This window comes from Sander vitreus, chromosome 19 (assembly GCF_031162955.1).
Source record: "Sander vitreus isolate 19-12246 chromosome 19, sanVit1, whole genome shotgun sequence".
Taxonomy (NCBI): Eukaryota; Metazoa; Chordata; class Actinopteri; order Perciformes; family Percidae; genus Sander; species Sander vitreus.
Genome location: NC_135873.1, coordinates 6,295,322 through 6,312,738, shown reverse-complemented (window position 1 = coordinate 6,312,738; position 17,417 = coordinate 6,295,322). Strand labels below are relative to the sequence as shown.

General features: G+C 41.7%; 1 protein-coding gene across 3 annotated transcripts in view; it reads right to left on the bottom strand.

Moving 5' to 3' along the window:
* Positions 1-2,433: 2,433 nt before the first annotated feature.
* The window catches only part of rbpjb (recombination signal binding protein for immunoglobulin kappa J region b), a 59,148-nt gene continuing 44,164 nt past the window's right edge, over positions 2,434-17,417 (bottom strand). Inside the window, exons 3-11 of one of the 3 annotated variants that reach the window (XM_078275561.1) lie at positions 16,491-16,586; positions 12,118-12,283; positions 11,085-11,259; positions 10,192-10,329; positions 9,803-9,915; positions 8,453-8,593; positions 7,896-8,051; positions 7,644-7,747; positions 2,434-3,426 (exon numbers count right to left, since the gene is read on the bottom strand). In XM_078275561.1, the coding sequence (XP_078131687.1) occupies positions 3,102-3,426; positions 7,644-7,747; positions 7,896-8,051; positions 8,453-8,593; positions 9,803-9,915; positions 10,192-10,329; positions 11,085-11,259; positions 12,118-12,283; positions 16,491-16,586 (1,414 nt within the window). In that variant the 3' untranslated portion in view covers positions 2,434-3,101. Of the gene's footprint in view, positions 3,427-5,022; positions 5,158-7,643; positions 7,748-7,895; positions 8,052-8,452; positions 8,594-9,802; positions 9,916-10,191; positions 10,330-11,084; positions 11,260-12,117; positions 12,284-16,490; positions 16,587-17,417 lie in introns of those variants that run through there. The other 2 variants (XM_078275563.1, XM_078275562.1) reach the window with 2 other exon arrangements.

Genomic DNA, 17,417 nt, shown 5'->3' with positions numbered 1-17,417 from the left:
TTTTTGACCCCTTTTGATAGTTCATCCCCTTTATGAGTGAGGCATGCTGTTAAGTCATTCTGTATCCTCCCTATCTCTCAACGTTTTAAGAGAGAAATAAACTGTAAACCAGCTCCGATTGTCTAGGCGACACATTTTTAAAAGCATGCATCACCCCCGTTATTAGTTTGAGCTAATGTGACAAAGCTGCTCTGTTCAGACTCGCGAGGAGACGTAGCGAAGCCAGGGGTGGTTAGCCGTAAGAGGGGATTCAGCATGTAAACAAAAAGCTAAAAATATCTTTGGGGGGGGGGTGATGCTAATGCAGAGGCTATGTTAAAAACTCACTGAATTTAGAGCTAGTAGAAAAAACACTCAAGTTAAAAATCTACAGTTAAGATTTTGTGATCTCCATTCTGCTGAGTAAAGGGTTCAGGTTGACCTGCAGCTCGGCGCAAGAGTTCAGTGTGAAGGAGCGCAAATATTGGGTTTGGACGCTACACTGCCGCTGCAGCACCAACTCCTCGACGAGTCCAGGACAGACAGGAAGTGGCCTATTTTTTATACAAAAAACAAAAACAAAAAAAAACAACAAAAAAACTCCCAGGCCAACGTAGGCAGCACGGGCAATAATGCACTTTTCTTTTTCTTTTTGACATAAGACAAGGGGAGACTTTGTACCAATAATTTAAAAAATATCAATATTACAATATAAAACATTTGACATTAATGACTGACAGCTGGGCCAGGGTGGCGAAATGGGGGCATAACTTAATCTTTTTTACATTGAGGATGGAGCAAGCGAATCCTTTTTTGTTCCTATTTCAAGGGTTTGTTTGTAAGAAAATTCTGAAGTACTTCATTAAGCAGACATTCAAGTTACAGTATTTTTTTTTTTTTCCCCCCGGACATGTATACAGTTGTACTGTAATACTTAAGATCACAAGTATTGCCTTTGAATGTTTATCCACAATTATCAGACATTTGGATCCTGGTGGAAGACAGAAACACCCCATTAATCTCAGGTTCTTTTTTTTCTTTTTTTTCCTTCTTTTTTTTTTTGGAGAGCAGTTGGAACACACTTTGAAATGGAGCGAGTCTGACTCAATATTCCATTACAGCAACTACATATGACAGTCACACACACACATACACATATTTGCTGGCTGGTGAACTAGTGCTCAGGCAGACAAAAACGATGAAATGACCTGTACAATATTGCTGTTCTGTTGTGGAAATGCACATCTTCAATAATACACATTTAGAAGGCCTTTATACTCCTACAGGAGACGCGGTCGCCATGAACACAGATGAGTGCAACTACTCGGACAGTGAGTATGTACACAGGCTTGTTTCTGCAGAGATAATAAACCACAGGAGATTCTTTTTTTTACTTTTTTTTTTTTTCTTAAGGAAGGCTGAAAAGAGCTTACAGCACTCGTGAGACATTGTACCAAAAGTGAAAAGGTGCTGGGCACCACATGAGAATAAAAAAACGGGCTTATTGTACTTGAACACCCAAAAACAACTGAAGGCTGAGAGATCCTTCAGAAGGCTGCTTTTGCATGACAAGGTGGTTCTGGAGCCGGGGCAATGAGTTCAAAACAGCAGAGCTCCTGTGGTAAGAAGCGAGGCATTAGCTTGTTTTGTGCTATGCACAGGTTCTTCAGAGGTGAGTAAACAGCAGATAAGAAAAGGTGAAGTACTTTTTTTTGTAATTGAAGTTATCGGTAAGGCCACATCAAATTGAAAAGTGTCCGTCTTTTTGGAAAACCACTGGAATTAAATGCCACCACAACTACAGCACACATTGGAAGAAACCTAGCTAGCTGCAGTTTTAAGTTTCACTACATTATGATACGTTAACAGTGACCAATAGAGCAACAGATACAGGATATTAGATATGTGAGCGGTTGGACTGTGTACACAGGAAGAATATACAGTACTAAGGCTATCCTTTTAAGTCAATGACTATGCTTGTTACATTAGTTTGAAAATGACAAACTGACTTGTTTTTGTAACTACGGAAGTCTAGTTTTTCATGTATTCTGCAAATGTTGCTATGGCTCCATGTGAGATGTACTGATGTGTATACTTTCCAAAGGAGACATAGCGCACATAGAGTATTGCAGGCAAGGCAGAGGCGTTGCTTAAAGCTTTTCTTTTTAAAGACTTCATAAAAACCAAATGAGAAAACATAGGCCCTCTGAGGTTATTCCCCTATTTATAAAAAAAAAATAAAAATATTAACCTTCGCTTATGCAAATAAACAACCCAAACTTCAGATTTTTTCCCCCAACAGAAGAAGCAAGAGTATCCAAAGTTCAATCCAAAGGACTGACAAAGCAGGCATTTGTAGTAAGGTCGCAATAACATACAGGTTGGGATTTTGGACCTCAAAAAGGGGGAAAACAAAGCCCAAGCTCAAAGGAAGAATAGAAACTATTTGGTAACAAAAGTGTACTATATGTTTAATACAAAAAAGGTATGGAGAAAAATGTACCTTTACTAAAGCTTATACAAGATCCTTGGTCCATAAAAACTATGTTATCGTCACGTTTTATGTGTGTCCCATTGCATCCTTGCGCTCCCTCCAACAACAATACATCCAGCCCCCTTTAGGAAACCACAAATAGATGCAAAATAACACAAAATAAAAAGGAATAATTATAAAACAAGTGGCGGGAGGGGGTTGGGAGCAAAAATATACTTTCCTTTCAAGAGATTTGTTTGTACACGGTGGATGTATTGTTGTGGTGGTTTCCATTCTTACAGCTGTAGAAAGTTGCTGGTGCTCTGAGCCTGCAGGAATTTCACTCATTCCAAACACCAGAACTGGATAGGCAGGTCCCGACAGTAACCACAGGAGAGGGGGCGTGTCAAGGAGCACTTCTCGCTTATTCCCGTTAGCTGACAGCGTTGTGATGTCACTCCTCCTTCAGTTTCCCCCTGCGTTTGCTACTTTCTCCCACCATTTTTCCATTTCAGCTTCTTTGTATCCAAAATTAATACGCAGCACTTTAGAGTGAGTCAGTCTTTGTTATTATTTCCCCATAGTCTTTATATACCTTGTGGTACATTTGCTCTCAAGGCATATAGTATTGAGTGGCCCCCTGTGTGCGTTAGGAGACCACAGCTGCGGCGGTGGAGGATGAGGATGTAACTCCTGCGTTGGAGGTGCTGTTGGGGCCGTAGATGCCGGGGCCGGCCTCCTGGCTGTTGTTGCTGAGCAGGCTGGAGTTTCCAGCCCGCAGGATGGCCCCGGCGGCACTGCAGTGTGGCCGCGGCCCGGGCTCCGGCGTGTAGGTGAAGGTCAGTGTGGTGGAATAGATGATGCCGTCGTTCCTAACCAACGTGACGGGCACCTGGACGGGCTGCCGCACCCAGCGCCAGCCCTCGCGGAAGGCGGAGATGTCGGGCACCACGCACAGCATGCTCTCCGCACACCTGTACAGCGTTTGGTGGAAAGGAAACAACGCTGATGTTAGAGTTATCAGATTCTGTCTATGATACAAAGACAAGGATCACTTTGCAATTTGCATTTAAACCTATTATGTTAACGTTAGTAGCAGCCCTAAGAAAGATTCCCTTTACAGGTTGATTGATGATAAAATGGAGAAAACTACCCTTTACAAATGAGTGACTAAGGGGGCTTTCACACCTCGTCTGGTCCGGAATTTCAAACTTTTCAATTTGATCCAAATCAACAGGTGCGAAACCTCCCACGGACCAAACAGCCGAAATTTGGTCCGCCCAAAAGAGGAAGTCTGAGTCCGGATCAAACTGAACCATGGTCCGGTTCGCATTTGTTGGATGGTTTGAACTTTCAGACCAAATACAGAAAGTTCTGGCAGGCTGGTATGGTCGTGGCCGGTTAATGGTGAAATTATGTTCTTTCCACTTCCGGATAATGGCCCCAACAGTGCTCACTGGAACTTTCAGAAATTTAGATGTTTGTCTGTAACCAATGCCACCCGTATGTTTTTCTACAATTGCGAAGGTCTTGGGCCAGCTCTTTGCTTTTACCCATCATGAAATGCTTCTTGAGCGACACCTTGGTAATGAGAAACCTTTTTATAGGCCATCAATTAGGACTAATCCAGCTGATAATAATTTGCACTAATACTAACTAATACTGACTGATTTCAGCTGGTTTATTGGCTTCCCTACTGGCTTCCTACAATTAGCTCCACCTTGGCTAGATAAGATAATATTTAATGCAATTTAATATGCCAATGCAAATGCCAACTGCTTCAGTGATGGTTTCATCCCATTCTGCATTTGCATCTAAAGACTGCTTGACAGCAGCGGGGATGAAGAGTTGGGTTCTGGTGTCTTTTTCATCACCCCGGTGATCAGCACATCTGGGTGATGCCGTCAAATGTGCACGGTGGCAGATCTAGAAAAGTTTACATGGGGTGGCGAGAGGTCTTGGCCGGGTGGCATGGGAAGACGGTACACAGGAACCCCCATATGTAAATGGATTGTGTGGCAAATAGAATTATCTTGTGCAGTTTTACAGTTTTTCCTCTATCATAGCATTTGTTTGACCTTTTGTTTGATCATAACTACTGACTACAATAGAATAGCAAATAGAATATAATGTGTCTTATTTGATCAGTAATTATGATCAAACAAATGCTATGATAGAGAAACAGTAAAACACCATTAGATAATCTATGTATATATGTAAATCTTTACATATCTAACCCTATAACATATACAACAGAATAGAAATAGCCAAAAACTGAAAACATGTCATTTTACTGAGGAATAGGTTATGCTACTGTACTGCAAATTATATGGAAGGAGAATTAAAACATACCATGGGGACCAGGGAGTTGCAGGCCTACCCTCTTCCTCCCCGTCATCTTCCTCTGCCTCCTCCTTATCGCTCCCTGCCTCTGTCCCTCTCTCTGAATCTGCAGCCTCCTCTTCATCCCTCACAGTCCATTCTTCCTTTTCCTCTTCTCCTTCACTTATTTCTCCATCTCCTTCTGTGGTCTCATCCTGTTCTGACCCTCCTGGTCTCTCCACTTTACTGCCTTCTTCATTTCCCTCCTTCTCTTCCTCCTGTGCACTTTTCTCAATTTTCTTTGCAAAACAACTGGCAATATCCCCACTCTTAGCTTTCCTTTTCACTTTTTGGCTTCAGCTAATCTCTCCAGCTACTCTGGCCTGCAAAAGTCAAGATGTGAAAAGCTCTGGTTATCCTTGTATTACATTACACTGTAGGGCCATGTAGCTAATAAGTAGCCTATACCAAATATAAAAATCAGAAAAGATGTATCACATGCACACAACAGTTATGTTTAGACTAGCCTACTTAATCCCATTGTATTTGTTGTTTTCCCAGTTTGACAGTAAAAGGATGTAACCTGGTAAAGCCTTATTGCTGTGATATGTAAGAGTAAGTGGATGTTATAGTAGTCCTACTGCTTAACTAACTAATCAAATACAAATGATCAAGCACTGTGTAGCTAACTGTTGTAACGTAACGCCACCGACGGCAACCCTCTGTAAACGTTATGAATTCAAACATGACCGTTTTTAATATTTTGTATTAAGCTGCTTGTCTTTACTAAAATCAAAACTAATCAAAGGGCAGAATGCTCTTACAAATCACTAGGGAGCGATTTCACTTTGGCTAACCTAACAGACGCGCTGTTATTGCTGAATTAATTATTAATTAATTACATTCATTACAAATTTAACTTCAAACGTGTGTTTAAACTTCACCTGGGGAAACTGACTTTACCTTCAGAGGCTCGGGGTATCTTAAAAGATCCAATATTGCCATAAAGCAGAGCTATTAACTGATTTCCAACATTGCCCACATTCTGACGGTGTACAAATTGTCAAATTGCCTAACCCCAAGTCTATTATATGTTTAAATTTATACAGCAGAACAGAGACTTTTATTATATATGAAGCAACAACAATATTAATAATAATAATAATCTCAGAGGTCAGAAGCAGTCAGGGAGGTGGTCATATTGGACTTTCATGTTCCCACATCGTCTCTGATTCACTATTGCTTGGTGGGTGGTACTGATAAACACAGAAAATGTAATTAGTCTATAAAACTCAACATGACAGAGGGGAAGCTAAGGCATTTTCCAAGGGGGCTTTTAAAAAGGTCTCGTCAAAAATAACCACAGGTTTGAAGCCGAAGGTTTATACCATACAACCTGATTTATAAGATTTAGGCCATTACGCATTCATAGGATCTGCAGCATTAAGTCTGACAGAGAGCATTTTGAAAGCTTTAATGCATTTAAAATACACTGTACACTATTAATATCTTCATTATATCCATTGAAACTAAATTCCATCATTTTCTATGGCTGTATGATCCCTAATAAATCCTCAAATTAGTCGTAATGGACCATTTCTATGCTAATGAGGAAAAAAGAAAAATTCTAATGGGACAATGGATCTCATTTTGGCCAAGAAATGGAAAGAGTCCTTCAAGTAAACTGGTGAATTACAATGTGAATAAAGAGTCAGAGGCAGGGGAAGAAACAATACAAATGTACATAGTAAATGTACCTAGAATTAGGCTAGTATTCCCGCGGTAGTCGTGTTACACAGTGTCTGTGCATAAACCGCTTACATTATTTGCCCAGGGTCAGTTTGCTGTTTTTATAAAAATAAAACCCATTTAGTTCATTTTTGCATATGAGCGCCCACGTGAAAGTATCTGCTCCACTCCGTAGAGCAGCAGAAGTAGTACAGAAGTACAAAGTAGCAGGAGTCAGATTTCACTCATCACCTGACGAGACCTACAGGACGATAATAGAGGATTTGGTGTCAAAGTGAAAAGCAAAAGCGCAGAATCCGATCATTTATAGTATAAATATTTATATCATTTATAATAGATTAGAAGTGTGTTTTCTTGCCCAGCCCAATTGGTTAACATCATATTTATATACAGTCTATGGTTAACATGGGCGCTGAAGGGAAGCAGGCAGGGCATCCGCCTCGTCTCAACCCAGCGGCTGCCAAAATTGGGCAGGGCAGCAAAAGCTGTGATGTGTTTGCAACGTGATCAGTAACATTGGTGTTGTCACAGGTTTATTAACCGGTGGGATCCCTAAAGCAGGTGTGACCACATGCGCACGCAGTGAGAGTTTGTGCGTTTGGTGTTTTAAACGTGTCTTTTAACGTTTTAAACTTGGTGTCATGGTTTTCTGTAAAGAATAAGAACTTCCTTAATCAAGTTGTGAAATGGTCCAGTAAGCCTATCGGTGAATCCCAGATGTACCCAGCATCCCTGTGCTGTAGACAGCTACAGCGGATAACGGATTCCATTTTAAATGACAGCTTGCACCCTTTGCACAAGGACTTTCAGCTTCTCCCTTCTGGAAAGAGGTTTTAAGTTCCAAGGTGTGAAACTAATCACTATAAAAACAGCTTTGACCCAGCTGCAATCACACCAATGAACAAGCTGAACAAGAACATTTGCGCAAAAGCTTTCTGGAGCCTGTATTTGTGTGTCTATTATTTATTCAGTAATTGGCTTTTAGAATATTTTATTTAGTTTTTCCTTTTCTATGTATTTTGGATGCCGTGCACTTTTTAACTGCGCAGCAAATTTACCTACGGGTATAAATAAAGTAACCTGAACCTTTAAGAAAAATGAAATGGATGCAAAGACACACCTGTACATGGTCTCGGCCTCAACGTCTCCGAACCAGACCCGCAGATTTGGAGTGAAGTTCTGTCCTGTCAGCTCCAGCATGGCGACATCGCCTCCACCGTTTAGCTGCAGACAAAGATGATCATTTAGTAACCTCACTGATATAGGACTCAACATACACTACACTGTGACCAGGTTTATGTTCAGGAAAGCTTTTGTTTTGTGGGGGGGGTGGGGGGGGTGGGTGGAGGAGCGACGACTCTTCAGTGTGTACCTGTAAGCTCTCTACCACAGGCACAGGGGTAACAGGCGAGTGGACGGGGCCCATGCCCTCGTAGAAAGTGTATTCAGCCTTGTCTGTGCTGATGATTGTCCAGGAGGCGCCGTCGTTGATCATCTCCTTGTTTGGTTCCTTTGGGCATGGAGTGGCCTGGCAGAAGGGGAAGAAGGGGAGACATGACCTCAAAGCAGGGGCAGAGATAACCACCGATGGTTACATCCAATCAAGACTACTCTCCTCAAGACTGCAATCAAAAGGTCCATCTTTACAACCTTCAAAATAAGTAGTAATGCTGGAGCTGAGTGGACTGCACACTCTTCTTCAAAGAACAAAATAGCACCCTGTTCCTTAACATCCCCATACCGTATAATAAAGACAAAGAATAGATGCAGAATTGAGCACAAATTTACTTCCAATTCCCTATTTCAGAATGCTAAAGCAATCATCCGGTGAACAGTGTAGGATTAATTGCACCTGAGGGTGAAGTGACCTCCTCCATGGATTCATGTCTCCACGTGAAGATATGTCAGATGTAATAAAGTGCTACTAACTTGAAACTGGATGATCCTTTCTTGGGAAAGGCACAGGTACATGCGTTCTGTGTCCTTCAGGTAGAAGGCACACTTGTGGAGCTGGGAGACGGGGTCGTCGGCATCCAGCAGCGCCGTCTGCTTGTCCACTTTACGGATGATCTGACAGGAGAAGAAAGAGAGGGATTAGACGACTGTAAGATAAAAGGGAGAATGGAGAGAAGGGAAAGGGAAGGATGGAAACATAGCAGGGGGGAGGACAGGAAAGGGAAAACCAGGAAGAAAGTCAGCAAGGAATGAGGGAAAGAAAAAGACAGAATAGTGGAAGAAAAATGTTTTTTTAAATCACTACTAACTGTAAAGGAACATGAGACTAATGCCAGGAAAACATTCTTTGGACAAACACGGTCTACATGTTACTTTTATATTTATGTTAAATTAATATTTTTGACATTTTGGGAAACACTTATTCGCTTTCTTGATAAAAAGTTATATGAGATGACGATTGATACCACTCTCATCTCCAAGCCTGGAAATGTGGAAACAGCTAGCCTGGCTACAAAATCCAAATGCCAGCACCAAAATTCTGCAAATAACTATCTTGTTTGTGTAATCTTAAAGGTCTCATGGCATGAAAATTTCACTTTATGAGGGTTTTTTTTATAATTAATATGAGTTCCCCCAGCCTGCCTATGGTCCCCCAGTGGCTAGAAATGGTGATAAGTGTAAAACGAGCCCTGGGTATCCTGCTCTGCCTTTGAGAAAATGAAAGCTCAGATGGGCCGATCTGGAATATTCCCTATCTGATGTCATAAGGAGCAAGGTTACCTCCCCCTTCTCTGCTTTGCTCGCCCAGAGAATTTGGCCCGCCCATGAGAAGGCGAGAGACATCATGGCTTGCAAACGAGCGAAGCATGGCAGTTGGTCAAGGCCACACCCCCACCCTCCACCTTGCCCCCCCCCTCTCCTCCTCAATAGCATTTAAAGCTACAGACACAGAAATGGCACGTCCTAAGGAAAGCTCATTGTGGAACTGGCTCGTAGTGGCTGTGATTCTGCACCAAGGCTGAATTTCGAGAAAGAGACTTCAGATACAGTATTAGGGGACCACTGAGGCCTATATAAAAGCATCCAAAAAGCAGCATGTCACAGGACCTTTAATAAAGAAAAACAAATATATTGACAACATAAAGACCTTTGTTAATCCAGTGAAGATTTCCCCCGAAAAAGTTGGTCTAATATTTTAAATTATTCCTTTAAATGGTTTGCATGATTTGGGTTTTATTTTCCTTTATTTTATTCTCTTAGCTGATGATGTAATGAATCAACATTCACTGCTGGGATCATTAATGTTTCTATTTCTTTTTTTACCAGTCTGGGCAGTGCCATGCCAGTGACAGAGCAAACCAGTTTGACTGTCTGGCCGTAGTGGATGTAACCGTCTCTCACAGTGAACTCTTCTCCTTCTGACTCCTCGTCATCCACTGAAAAAGCACCATGCAGGACAAAAAAGGTCAGTGCTGCAACAAAGCTTCAACATTTTCTATATACTCAAACCCACATTCAATCAATCTCTTTCTTTGTCCATGATGAATGAGCTGTGTAATAACTATAATACAGCGTGGGTTACCTTTACATGAAGACAACGTGACAAGCTGTCAAACCACATTCCTCACTTAACTCCGTGTGACTTAAAGCCTTTCTAACTTAATGTGTTTGTGCTTGTGTTACAGCAACAGCTCTGGTTGAATGAGACTTACACAGGTGGATGTAAAAGGCGCCCCACTGCTGGGAGCTGGCGTGAAAGTTGCCGCCCTCCACGTGTAGATAGCGCGTGCTGACTGTTTGGGACCGAAGCCGGTTGAACAGTGCCACCTTGGTCCCTGATGCAATGCACACTGTGAACAAACACAAAGAACACACAAAGACGGGCCGGTTACATAACAACCCAAACATGACATGTCACTTACATGTCAGCTGTGTTAACAGGGTGATAATCTCAGCAGAAGAGGTGATGTGTACACTACAGGTGTGCTACTTGTGACATAACTGGGTTACTGGACACATTTAAGTGAAGCTACACTGCCCTCTAGTGGTTAGAAAAACAATACTGATAATAACCTGTTGTTACAGCACCTTTAAAAACAATAGGAACAATTTCAGCAAATAAAGTAACTAAAATAAATAAATAAATAAATGTAAAGAAATTAAATAAAAATACATAATAAAACAAGATTTAAATAAATTCCATAGTGAAATAAGTAAATCGGTCAGCAATTTAAAAAAAAAATACAAATGACTGACATTTTAAAGGCTGAAAAGGGCAAGTGCTTTCCATAGTTTTTTTTTTTCTAAAAACAATGAGTTTTTATGCCTAATTTTCTGTTTTGTGCTACACTTACACTTTTTATCCTTTTTTCCTCTTAAATCCTTTTTAAATCCTGCTGTGTGAAATCTATCGCAATGACATAAATTTGACTGAAGAATATAACCACGAAGTAAAGATGTCGGCAACATTTTTGTACTACAACAAACAACAGCTATCGACAAACAAAAGAGATTAGTGTACACGACCATCAAAACTCATCTGTGTCCCCGGCACAAGTAACTGACAAAAAAAATGTGGATGAGACACAGACGAATGCAAACTTACAGTCAGCGTTTTTGAGGGACTGCTTCTTTTTGGAGGGCTTGGAGATGACTTTGATCCTCTTGCTGAGGAAGACACCGATGTCAGTGCTGTTGCCGTAGAACATCTTGACAGACAACATGAAGTGCTTTCTCTTGTCGGAGTCGGATATGTACAAGGTTTTGGCAGTGCAATAATTCTGGGTGGACATGGTGGGGAGGCAGAAATCAGAACACATTAGATCTTTCTTCTTTTTCTTGCTGCAAATGATTAATTCTGTGAAACGTTTCCTAAAATAGATATACACACAAAGTGACACAAGAACACAGTTGACATTCTTATATTTTCCGAGCAACTTCAGTGATCATTTACCTCATCAACTGTTACATAATTTCCACCACTGTCAACGAAAACATGGTTAGAAAATAACCTTCAAATGTACTGAAGGCAAAATGACAGACTTCCAGTAAAGTGCCTGGAGTGAAGGTGTGTAGCCATGGCAGCTTCTAGTGAATAACTAGAATAGGTTTTCGTGTGAAGGTAAATAACGTAACAAACATAAATTTATAAAAAAAAGCAAACTGACCCTGGGCAAATAATGTAAGCGGTTTATGCACAGACACTGTGTAACACCGGTAACACAGACTACTGCGGCAATACTAGCCTAATTCTAGGTACATTTACTATGTACATTTGTATTGTTTCTTCCCCTGCCTCTGACTCTTTATTCACATTGTAATTCACCAGTTTACTTGAAGGACTCTTTCCATTTCTTGGCCAAAATGAGATCCATTGTCTCATTAGAATTTTTCTTTTTTCCTCATTAGCATAGAAATAGTCCATTACGACTAATTTGAGGATTTATTAGGGATCATACAGCCATAGAAAATGATGGAGTTTAGTTTCAATGAATATAATGAAGATATTAATAGTGTACAGTGTATTTTAAATGCATTAAAGCTTTCAAAATGCTCTCTGTCAGACTAAATAACATGACACTGTGTGTGTGTGTGTGTGTGTGTGTGTGTGTGTGTGTGTGTGTGTGTGTGTGTTGTACCTTTCCCTCTAAGTTAAGCTGTTGCATTTCTTGGTCGCTGTTGCCGATGCCGATGAAGGCACAAGGCTGCGACTCCTGCTCGGAGCAGCCGTCTCGCTCCATCTGTTCCTTCTTTTTCTTCCAGCCACTGCCCATCAGGTAGACGCAGGGAGGAGGGCAGAAGAACCTGGACACATGCACACATATTTATGAATTTTTGAATCAAATCCTTAGACCATCTGAAAAATGCGCTGTTTTCTCCTTCATTGATGTTCACTTAAAAGGTCCAATATGTAATATATGTACTGTAATAACTCCCAAAATAACACCAATGCCTCATCAGATATTAAGGAAACATGTTAAGCTGAAATACTATCTTTTTGGACAACAATGCTAATGTCAGTATTTTTTTATTTTTGAAATTTACATTCCGTGACGGAATTTATGTTTATGTTTTGGCCTGTGTGTGGTTATAAACTGCCAAGTTTGATAGCCAGGCTGGGTTGCCAGATATACCTGTAGAAACGTAAACCCAGCACGCTACAGCTGTAGTACATGGAAGCAGCACACAAACGAATGGGATCAACGGAGATAGATTCTACACAACCTAAAAAAAAAACTGCATGTTTCTAACAGTTGCGTGACCAGAGACGTAACAAACTCCGGGTAAATATTGGAAATGTATTTGAAAGATGGAGACAGCTTAAGGACGCTGAGTTGACTAATTTCCTCCTGAACAGGTAAGTATTAGCTTCGGGCTAATTTATCACAGCTACAAGGGACGGGCATTTTATGTAATTTAAACATTTGTGTACTCACAATGAATTATATAGCTAGAGTACCCGAGTTGGTTAATCGCAAAAACAATTGAGACACAGCCAGTAAAGTGATCCCGACTGGTCCTGGCTAACGACGCTATGCTAACCCTGCTAAGTGGTAACGTTACCACGCAAGCAATCCACAGCTGTTTACAACGTGTACAATGGTGAGTTATTTTAAGCCAAGAGAGGGAGGCTGTAAATCGGAAAGACAGGACCGTGAGTTTGCAGTGTTTTTAGCAATTGTTGCCGCAATTCTAAGCCAATGAAGTGTGTTCAGTCGGGTGGAATAGGACGGCAAGGTTTTATTTTTAGTACTTCCTATCCTGGCGTGTGGAGAGGACGACGAGGTTGTCGGGTTTTTAGCGGTTCCTACTGTAATTCTAAGCCGAAAAAGTGTGCTTGTCAGTTGGGTACAGAGCTCTGCGTGAGCATGGGCTTTTATGACAATGTCAATATAGCCAACATCTAACATTAGCTACTCCGCTGTCTAACATTGTTGGATGCTGCGGTCTCAGCCTGGCAACCAACGTGAACTTCGAGTCTGGGCAGGAGGAGGCGGGGGAGACGACTCTCTCCAGTATTTTGAATTTGTAATGCAGTAACTATTTTAAACACTAGCTGTCAGTATTACATATTGGACCTTTAAGCATCTGCTAATGTAAAAAAACACTTAAGTGGCTACCTGTTGAGCTGAGTGGGTCCACATGTTTGCAACAATTGTTGCCCCTGTAACTTGTATTTAAGTCTGTTACTTTAAATATAAGTATGTTTTTATTTCCACTTGCCTGGACGAAAAATAAAAAAACAACATCTGCATGGCTTTAAGATGGACTTCTACATTATTTGTCCTAAAAAAAAAAAAAAGTAAAACATCAACAGAGTAATAGTATTTTTGAAAAGTACATTTCAAGGACACAACTGCTGGACAAGACAGCAATTTAGTCTGGATGTGAGCAACAAAAGGACAATGTGCATCTCTTAATTTACACCAGAAGAGGGCAGACCTGTGCTAAGCTTCAACAAGACAGTCAGAAACTTTCATCATCATACTATTATATACAATTGAACTAAGCACTATTTCCTCAAGCTGTCAAGCCTAATTTAGCAGATGTTAACATGAGCAGTCCAGCATGAAACTCATCTGTTTAAATAAATATAAACCATTATTAAAAAAAAAAAAGCTCTTCTCCGTTGAAATACTTTAACGTCAAGTACAGAACTCCATTAAGAAAAATGACAACTTAAGCCTTGTCAAAAATGTGAAATCAACTCATCACTGAACCAGCATAACTTCAAATAAATTCATGTGCGTCAGTGTGGAACTGGAAAGGGACCTATTTCGCAACACCACTGTCTGTCTCTGTGGGTGTTTGTCTACTTTCACCTTCTAAAAAAGTGCAGACAGAAAGGTGGAGACAGCACATTTGCATTCTCCATGCACCCACTTTCTTGGGCTCCCTTATTACAATATAGACCGAAGTAATCAGAGGTGCGAGACAGACGTACTGTGACTCTGATCAACCAGAAATCCCTTTAGCTGAGCACACTCATTCAGACACTTGTTTGTGATCCGGATAGACGCTCTGCTGGTTATAAATATGTGGTTTTCAGCCTTGCATTGGCATGGCATTGAGCAACTCACAATCCAGCAACACTAACACTGAACCTGTACAAGCGTGCATGTGACAAGAGTGGTTGAATGGGTCCTCTCACTGCCATTTGCCTCAGTAGTGTCACTTTAAGTGGACAAGACAGCTACAATTTATCTGAGGAATTAATCTCAATCTCAACCTTTCACCATCTTTCTCTCATGGTGTGCTCCAACTCTCTGAGGTGTCTCAGAGTTGGCCCGCAATGGCTGATTTGCCAAGAGATAGGCCTGATGAGATAGCAAGCAGCGCTACAGCTCGGGCCAAGAAAACAGGCGGAGGATGGAGAGCTGAAGAGAGTTGCATAATGAGCGAGAGAGGGGGGAGGAAAAAGCTATAAAAAGTTTGAGAGTGAGAGGTAAAAAGGTGAGAGCAGAGTTACAGAAAGGGTTTGAGGCAGAAAAGATGAGTTCGAGAGTTTGAGAGAAAAAAAGTGATCACCCTGCACCCTGTGTGGAAATTACAACAAAGACAGACAGCAACAGGTTAAGTTGCTCTGTATACCTCTGAGACCTGTTACACCGAAATGCTCCATGGTTTCACCAGCACATTCCAGCGAGAGCCTTTTATCTCCCCTATATTCCCATCGCCCCCAACTCCCTCTCCCTGCACCCTTTCCTTCCGCCTCTCTGTGGCCTTCACCTGAACGTGGCCTCACACACGAGGTCGCCACTCATTTCCTCCTCTGACCTTTTGCTATGGGAGGTCAGAAAGGTCCAGGTACCCGCAATGCGCGCAGGCAAGCTGGAATGTGTGGTTTTTATTCACCCCTTAGCCTGAATGCAATGAAGGCGGCCAAGTTTGTGTTCCTACATGATGCCAATAACTCCCTTTAAGGCTTAGCTGTTTGTAATCAGCGTCCTCAACAATAGGTCAGTGTGTATAAAGGCTTGTAAAACAGCATTTATAATAAGAGGTTGACACATTCTCACAAGTGAATCTTTACCCCTTATTTGAAAAAACAACAAGAAATTGAAATTGCAGTGAGACACGACAAAATTCGAATATAACGCGCCTCTTTTTTTTTTTTTTTTTACTTTAAAAGGAATAATTCAACAAGTTAGATGAGAAGACCGATAGCACTCTCATACCCTGACACATCAAGCCGACCGTTGGCCCTAGTTTGTGCGGTGTGTCAGAGCAGAGGGACCGTAAGGCTCTGTTCTGCCGCTGATCGAGCAAACGCTGTTTGTTGTGTGTATCATAGCAACTTTATCCGGTTTCCCTGGTTGAATAACAAATAGATTACCGCCGCCTGCTGGTATGGAGAGTTATTACCTCTCACGCAGACGCAGCACGTACATGGTACTTGGCGGTCGGCTGCAGTCTCTGCGGTGTGTTCCACTGCTAATTTTTGGCTAAGACTTTGGCGCTGACATCACAGTCGTCCTTCATTGCCACTAGCCCCCGGCCGTCGGCTTGGTGCGTCAGGGCCTTAAGGCTGCAGCCAACAGTCGCTTAGCTTAGCATAAAGACTGGAAATGGGTTAACAGCTAGCCTGCTGCCGGCCCAAAAAATAGTCTGACACACAACTCCCTGTAAAACTACATTTCGATTAAACAAACAAGGCATACCTTGAGCTTAAGAGGTGCTGGTAGATAGATTGTGTTGCCTTTTGTTGTTAAGTAACTGGCTGCTGGCTATAGTTTCAAATTTATTGAACAGACATGAAAGTGGTGTCAATCTTCTTATCTAACTTTCAGCAAGAAAGCAAATTTCAGAAAATGAACTATTCCTCTGCGAATGAAAGGAAATCCGTCTTCTGAATGTGAAGTGTTACTCCTACCCAGACAGCCAGAGAGATTACACATACTGATCTGTTTAACCTTCAAAAACCTTCTCAGCCTTATTTTATTTTCTCAAATCCAACAACTTCCAATGATTATCAAGGCCTGAGGTAACCTTGATCATACCAGGGTCATACCTTTTCTCATTGCCATAGGATTTCTGTGCAACTTTTGCGTGCAGGATCATGACAGTTTGGTCACCTCGCTCCTTCAGGTAATTCCTCATCGCTTCTCTGCAAGATGAAAAGAGGGAAACAGAAAAAAAGAGAGAAAGTTGTCCATTAACAAGCCATTTTGTGCAGATGACGGGATATTGGGTGCATGGAAACTTAAAGCTGAAGCAGAGGGAGCCTCAAGGCTTGATGTGGGGGTCACTGTGTATCGTCGAGCAGGTTTTAAAAAGGCGACACTTTAGTGTAAAAAAAAACAAAACAAAAAAAATACACGTGTGAAGTATGGAATGAGAATATACAGAAACACACATGCACACATACAGTACACTCGCAATGACCTCTGGAAAGCACATTCTGCTAGCCAAAAAAGCTATGTTTTCCCCCAGCTGGGTCAGTTTGAGGTGGGGGTGGGCTGAAACGTTAATGACCAGCTCAGGGGGACAGTGAGGAGCATGAGGGACAAAAAAGGGGAGAGGAGGAAACACGGAAGAGTAGGGGTTTGGGGGGGAGAAGGAAAAAGAAAACACCAGAGCTGAAAAAACAAAAACAACAGAGCTGAGCTCACCAGCAAAGATTCCTCATTTCGTGTCAAAATGTTGCAAGGTCCGCGCTCCAATTACTCCTGTCAACTCCAAACCCTCCCACACCTCCTTTACACAAACAAGCCGCAAATAATTTTAATATCTGGGAGACCAGTGGAGCTTATGCTGGTCTGAAAAGCAAGAGGTCAAAGATCAGGCTTAGATGCACAATTAAAACGCATCATATGCATGGACATGAACACACCCTGACCCAGTCCACGCATATGCACAGATGTCAGTGACACCTGACACGCCAGGGTGCTTCAGAGGGCTTCCCACTCAGACACACACAGCTTTCCACTCTGCCACG